Genomic DNA, 7,654 nt, shown 5'->3' on the forward strand with positions numbered 1-7,654 from the left:
CTGAAATCAGGGGTGAAATCTCCACCCCTAGGGTGGAGAGGAGACATCTGTCCCCCACTTCAGGAGTTTAAAGCAGTGGAGCAGAGGAATTAAACTCTATAGAAGGCAGATGTGGCTTCTCTTATGGAGGCTCTGAAGCCAAGTGGCAGAAGCAGCCTTGCTATGCTATGCAGACTCCTGAAGATGCTGAGCAGAGATACTAGCCTGCTAGGAGGTTAATATACTGTTGTTAATAGGACAGTCTTTTCTCCCTGTGGTTTATTTTCTCCCTGCCTTCCCCTTTTAGCATTTTCTACAGCAGCTCCTGGCAAATGCACGAGCTGCAGACTAGAGCAAAGATCAGAGTGAAAACAGGCCTTGGGTAGTCTGAGCACCTCGTAACAAATAACTTCCCAGGAACGCAGCTCAGCAGCCGTTCTGTGTTTTGTCAGCAGCAGCAAAACTTAGGTGACATTTCAGGTTAGCAAGCCAAGAGAGATGTCACATACAGCCCCGTTTGCATCTTTGTTAAGACAAACATTTTTATTAAGACTATAGTTTAAATGTGAGGCTGCCTCAAACTGTAAATTCAGCAGTTCTTGGCAATGCCAAGTTTGTGAGGAATTTTTTAGGCGCTACAGCTGTTGCATGTTCAAGGGGCCTTTCTAGTTTGATCAGCAGTTGAGTGCTGCGGTGCAGCATGTTGGGACATTAGGCAAGGGGGAATTTTTGTTACTGCCATCTTGTCTTTTTATCTATTTTGCTTGTTTGTTTTCTGGGATACAATAGTTATATGCTTTCTGCAGCTGAGTCAGACTTCTTCATCTGTCTTCTTACATGGGAACTTGCTTGCTGACTTTCTAATCCTGTCCCCAGGGCTAACTACGTGCTGTGCCCTCTACCAAGCCAGGAAGGCTTGCAAGCAGTTTATTTCAGACTGTTGCTTTATCTTTGCTCAGAAAAGCTTCTTTGTATGAGGAGCTGAAGCATAGTGTACATTTTCAAAATGTGGAGCCAATGCCTGTCTATACAACCCTCTCTTCCAGCTTGCTTCAGGTGGTGTTTGGCATTTTCCTTGTCTCCCATATATCAGAGCATTCGCTAATGAAGCACAGAATTGCAATCTCTCTTCAGCCCTATTGGTTTGTTTAGTATTTCACTTCATCCTGTCTTGAAGTCTTGCTGGTGTAAGAACTGCTGCTTGCAGTTCTTGTCCTCTGGAAGCATCTCACTTGCACTCCTTGTCCTTCCCTTGTTTCTTTAAAGTCTGATCTTTGCACAGCAAGTGTTTTCAAGCTTTTGCCATTTCTAAATGGCTGAACAGCACAAGTCTCAGCTTCTTACTGGAGCCACAGACTTACAGCCCTCTCAGCATAATTACTTTATTATGCATATATGGTGCTGTTGTCCTAATTTGAGAGCTAAGGGTCACCTGCACGCAAACACCTCACAGTGTCGTATAAAACATGGTGATATCTGGAAGCTAAAATAGAGCATGCTTTCCCCCTGCCCCCCCGTTCAAAATGAGATGGGAAAATTGTACGTCTCTTGCCTTCTCAGCTCAATGTCTGGATTCAGCTGAGTCCTCACAGGGACATATTGCTCTACTAATCCTTCCCCTAGGTAAGACTGTGGTGAGTGAGGCAGAGACCGTGGCTGATGTTTTATAACACTTGACTCTGATGGTGGTAAGATGTGTTGGCTTGAGGGGCTGGCGTATTCTGGCATGAAGTAACGGCCAAGCCAAAATGCCTAAGCTTGGCTTTGCAAGAGGCAAAGCGCTTCACTCAAGGGAACCTGCATACAGAGTGAATGCTGCTGGTTTTTGCATTTGTGGGATGAAGCCATAACGTTATAACAGAGCCTGACAAGCTGAAGATTTCCTTCCTGGGAAGGTTCTGGCTGCCAGATATCTGATCCTTTGGCAGCTGGCTCCCAGCCCGGTCCCATAGGGTCAGGGACTTCTCTTTTTAAAAAAAAAAAAAAAAAAAAAAAAATCTTCAAAATCATTTGCTAGATGTATTTGTCCTTCCTCTGTTCTTCACAGGAGTAGTATGCTTGCTTTTTGCTTCTGACAAGGTTCTAGCAGCAGGTCGTCTCTTCCTCAGACTGCTTCTGATGGTCCCTCTATATAACATCATGTACTGCTAAAATACTGTGCGGAGGACTACCAAGCAGAACCTGGGGCTCCTGTGCAGTTGGCTGAGGCACTCTTCCTGGAGTCATGCTAATCCTGTTTACTTTGGGAGGAGTACCATGGGGGAGATGGGTGGGAACAGCAAAAGAATGGTTGTTTTTAATCCTCGAAGTATGGAGAAAGGTGACTGCCTCTTCTTATTTGTCTAAACTAATAAGTGCAAATATGTGTTTTGTTCTTATTCTTTCAGATCCTGGGCGCTGTCATCCTGGGTTTTGGAATATGGATTCTGGCCGACAAAACCAGTTTCATTGCGGTTCTACGTAAGACCATGTTTCTTCATCTTCTTTCTCCTTCTGAACTGACTCCAGCCTGGGGCTGTGCTTGACCATGGTGTAGTCTAGGGATGGCAATACTTTTACGCGTGGTCTGTGACCGGGGCAGTAACATGGTCCACAGCAAGATGGGACTCTATCAGGGACAGGGTGAGAGGGAGCAATCCCGGAGACACAGCATTCCTCCTAGTCTTGTGGATTGCAACACCAGGGTCAGACTGAGTGAGACCATTGCCTCTTCACCCAACAATCCAAATACTTCATCTAAAACGTAGGGACTGGTATTTCATCCTATTTTTCACTGCATGCTCTGTGTTTTCAGAACAGTTCCTTATTACCATCACTTCTGAAGGCCCCCAATGCCTTAATGTAGTTTTGCTATGCGAGTCCCCTATGCTCCCACTGCTTTCTGTAATGATGTATTTCAATTTGACTGTTTTAAATGCCAAAGAGAGAAAGTACCCAGATTTATTGATGCTTCCTGTATATTGCAAGTAGCCAGGATGTTTGTTCCTAAGCAGTAAAGGATGTCGATCTGACCGGGGGGACAGAAGGTGTGGGTCTGTGCAGTCTTTAGTGCTCTGACTTCTAAAGCATACTTTTATTAGACACACTTCACGAGACTTGGCCTGACCATCAGAGGTGTTTTGAGTCGCTGCACGTGCAGGAGACTAGCTTCCTTCCCCTTTAAGTCAGCCAAGAGCATCGACTTGAGTCTTTAACGGAGGCTCTGCTTTCTGTAACAACCAAAAAACTGAGCTGGCTTAGCAGAGCCTGGGCTTTGCAGGGCTGTAAGTGGTCTTTCACCAAATGCGTAGCTCATCTCCATCTTTCATGAGCTCTGCTTCCTTTGTGCTTTTTCCTAGAGGGGGCTTCAAACAACTTTTCTGCTTGGCGGGTCTGGTTACCCATTGCCACTACCTCCAGAATTGCTGACTGGCACCAGTGTCAGATGCCGCAGGAGGGCTGCCTTCGCGCTGCTTGCAGTCCCAGGGAACAAACAATAATGGCATTCATAGCCCTGTTCCCAACCACAGTGATCCTGCAAAGGGCTTTATCTCCCAGGTCCTGCTGGCCTGGCTTTGGAAGGTGCTGGATGGAGACAACCCCCCCGTTAATGCCACAGGAACAGACACTGCTGCTTGCTCTGTTGTGCTGTGGCATCTGGCTTGCTACTGCAGTGCTAGAAAGGCAAGAAGCACAACAAGGGGTGTTGGTTAATGAAGTGGGAGCATGAGCAGAAATACGCTTTTAATACAGCCAATAAGGAACTTATCAGGGCCTGGCTATTTGCAGCACCCCTGATGGTCTGAGGTGGTTTTGGTTTCAGTGGGACAGCAGCTGTTCCCCCGCCAGGTGTTACTGCCACTTGTGGAGGTACAAAGTCCCTGAGCTTGGCTCTGTTTCTTCCCATTTTACCCAGAATCTCTGCTAACGGAGCATTTAAGGATTTAGCTTCCTTCCTGGAGATTTCCAGCATCAGCTCTTTCTCCCTGCCCCCTCGCTTCCTTTCCCATGCCTTACCCCTCTTTGCCTCTGCTTTAGTAACCCAGGCATCAGGGAGGGAGCCCGGCACAGCAGGGCACTCCAGCGGCTGCCAAAGGAGCCTGTTGTACTTGCTTGGCTGCCTGCCCAGCACAGGGGAAAACACGGAGTCACAGCAAACAGAGCAGGAGTCGTCTTGCCAGCAGAGCCTTCTCTTGCAAGACAAGACCGTATTGCAGATGAGAAGTACGCTTCTCCGAAGGGCTTTTGAGTTGGAAATACCTTTTTCTTCTGATGAGAAGTTGACTAAGCAACTGCTTTCTAGCACTGTGGAGGTCCTGCAACCCGGGCACTTGAACACTCATATGACGGCTGAGCAGATTTTGGGGGAGGGAATAGTGTAGTCGTGTGAAGGCTGCTCCTGTAAGGCTGCTACTTCAGTAAATGCTTTGCAGTATCAGCACCTGACCTGCACAGCAAGAGTCCCAGGACTGGTGAGGAAGGAGGAGCAGGATCCTCGTTTTTGTGGCCTTGTGTCCAGCTAGGGAGGGTCTGGCCTGGAAATGAATCAAGGCTGAAGTGTCTGAAGTGACCTGTATTCAGACAGCTCTGGTTAATTTTTTGAGAACTGATCTTTTTCCTCTGTGTAGCGTGTTCTAGGGAAAAAGTTTGGAAGCTGGTGACTTGCACCAGGTGTCAGAAGTGTGGGGAGATACGTGTTAGGGGAGAGAGTATTAGTCTGGATTTGGTTACTCTCTCTTAACCTATTTCAGGAGGAGCTCAGAGGAAGCTTGCCTACTGGGACTTCTGTCCAGGAAACTAAATGCTGAGCTCTAGGAACATTATTTTCATTAAACACTGGACATCCAGAATTCCCCTACACTGTGCAGCTTGCAGGTTTAAGAGTATCTCTTGATGATAAATGAGGTTTCTGGTTACTGTTTCTAGACAGAGTATCTCTTCAACTGTCATGCTGCAATGCTTGCTCCTTCCAATCCTATCTGGCAAGAAATAGTCCTGTGACCAACCCAAATGTAAGAACTTGTTTCTTCTGTTGCTCAGAACTAAATGTTGAAGGGAGAGGACTGACAGCACCAGCATGTCTGAAATAATACTTACCTAAACTTGGTTGAAAAACTGTTGAGCGTTCAAGAGCACAGTCGTTCCTGACACAATAGCAGGGGATAGCTAGGAGGATATGTAAAAGTAGATAATTTGGGCATGATATCTGTTTTGATCCTGAAATAGCATCTGTTTGCAGGGGGTCATACACAGGTGCTGCAACACTGACTTGTCAAGTAACCTGTCACATCGTCTGTGCTCAACACTAGCTCTTGCCTCATGTTTCACTCCACAGAGTTTGTGTGTCCCACTATTGACTGCAAGTGGATAAGTAAAAACAGAATGGCTGGAATAAGGAATAGAGCATTAAAGGGAAAAGCCAAACCAAAAAGGGTTTCGGGACTTGGGAAAAAGCTTCCTTGAAGATAGTGAAGGGAATTGAAGCAAATAGGCAGTAGTTGTGGAGTAGAACATACTCCATCTAACTCTAACTCAGAGTGCATTCAGGAGGGGGTTAAAAATCCAGCAAGCAGATAACTTTCTCCAAACACAGTTCATTTGTTTGGAGTGACCTTGAGTCTTCCAGGCTCTGAGACAAGAGACCTGCAGGTTGGCTTTGAAAGTCTTCTGTCATCAGAAGACACTCAGAAGCAGCCTTCTATCCCCATGTTCAACACTCCTTTGTGCAGTCTCTTTGTAGAAGACAACAGACTATTATAAATAGATATGGAGCCAGTTCTCTAAATGGTGATAGCAGGTGTAGTTCTTGTCTCTAGTTAATTTTGTTCTCTCTCCTGGCCCCTACAGAGATGTCATCTCCCTCCGTGAAGACTGCTGCATACATCCTCATCGGTGTTGGAGCTCTCACCATGCTGATGGGGTTCCTGGGCTGTCTTGGAGCAGTCAATGAAATCCGATGTCTCTTGGGTCTGGTGAGAGAATTCATGCTGTGTTTTAGATTCACCCTTTAATACCTCTCCTGCAAAATGTCTGTTGGATTGTAGCTGGGGCTCGGGTCTTCTGGGGACGGTACTTCTGCTAGGTCAACTTAGATCCAATTATTAATTTGCACACACGAAATTCTCCAGCAGTCAACAGGCTGCAGCAGCAGTTCCTCAGACATTACTGATGATGAGCTAATAACTGCAAAATGAGAGGGGATGTCACTGACACTTCCTGCAAACAGTGGGTTGAGGACTGCCAACTGAGGAGGGGTGTGCCAGGTGACCCTGTACATTGTCCGTGTGGGAGCAACTTCCCAGCTGGCATTCTGCTCTCAGTGGTACAAGGACAAATATTGAGGGCAGTGAGAGAGAAGAGGAAGAGCAACAGTGTCCTGCTGTGCTGCAGAGTTCAGCTTCTGTAGAAAGTGCAAAAGTTGAGAGACTTGACTAGGAATGTCCTGTATGTCAGGACCTCTCTTCAAAAGGTTCATCTATATGAAATTTTCTGGCTGTGGTGGATGAAGTGACACTGGCTTCATACACCTCAGCCTGCTACTCGACTCCTGCTTATTCAGAGCACATATGTACAGGAAACCAGGTATGGCCACAATGTGTGTCCTGGCATCAGGAACTTCTTATGATGTAATGGTAGAAGCTGCCACCATTTAAAAGTAACCGCAGATGTCAAACTTTCCTTAAAAGCAGTTTGCTGGCAAATCTTAAATTTAGATCCTCAAACAAATTAAATAGTATTTTTTTAAAAAGGTAATTGACTTTACAAACCTATTTTTTTATTATTTTAAAAATTGACTTTTCTTGCTGTGGTGGCTTGGGGTAGGCAGAGTCCAACTGATTGAGGTCAGAGTGGACTGGGAATGGAGCTGGGGGTGGGAGAGGGAGTCCCATTTGGAATGACACATGCAGAGAGTGCTTGTAAACCTTCTCCCTCTTGAAGTGTTCCTGTTGGCCTGATGGGAGAAGTGCTGAAGTGTACTGGTCTAATGTAGATGCTTATACTTAAGCCTTTTACTGGGGAGAGCATAGTTGATAGCAGAGCTTGTCTGCAGGCAAAGGTGATGGTCAATGTTATGACTTCTTCTGTATATGAAATCTTACTGAAACTTGTGCTATTATGTACAGACCTTTCTAAAAGCTGACAGTGGTCATCTATTCTCTTTTGTTTCCAGTACTTCACCTGCCTGATGGTAATCCTTATAACTCAGGTTGCTGCTGGGCTTGTCATCTATTTCCAGAAAGAAATGGTGAGTGTTTCTTACTGTGCATATTTGCCTTGGTCTTGGTTTGGGAGAACAGGAGACACCTGGAAATTCTTTCTTCCAAACTGGGCTATACTGGTAGCAGGCATAACTGGATTCTCCTTTCCTCTACCACAGCTCAGCGGCTTTGCTGTACAGTTTGCTGCTTCTGTATCTGCCAGCCTCAGTAGTGCTACTTTCTCAGGTATTATGAAGCTCTGTTTGGTATGCAGGCTTTATTTTTGGGTAGAGGGAACAGTGAAGAGAAAGTCCTGAATAGTTTTTCACCACACCTCCTCTTGATTCTGCTGCAGACTACTATTTGGGCATGTATGAGCAATGATTACTACTGTGTTGCCATCACTGGTGCCTTGAGGGGTTACCAGCCTGAGGTGGTTTCTTTTCGACTGGCCTCCCTCGTTGTGTCATCTTGTTCCATCCTTTCAGCCCTTCTGC

General features: G+C 46.0%; 1 protein-coding gene across 1 annotated transcript in view; it reads left to right on the forward strand.

Moving 5' to 3' along the window:
• The window catches only part of CD82 (CD82 molecule), a 34,549-nt gene that overhangs the window by 16,487 nt on the left and 10,408 nt on the right, over positions 1-7,654 (forward strand). Inside the window, exons 3-5 of the mRNA XM_009647558.2 lie at positions 2,367-2,439; positions 5,806-5,930; positions 7,130-7,204. Coding sequence (XP_009645853.1) covers positions 2,367-2,439; positions 5,806-5,930; positions 7,130-7,204 — 273 coding nt within the window. The remainder of the gene's footprint in view (positions 1-2,366; positions 2,440-5,805; positions 5,931-7,129; positions 7,205-7,654) is intronic.

Source organism: Egretta garzetta, unplaced genomic scaffold, assembly GCF_000687185.1.
Source record: "Egretta garzetta isolate BGI_Z169 unplaced genomic scaffold, ASM68718v1 scaffold329, whole genome shotgun sequence".
NCBI classification, from domain to species: Eukaryota; Metazoa; Chordata; class Aves; order Pelecaniformes; family Ardeidae; genus Egretta; species Egretta garzetta.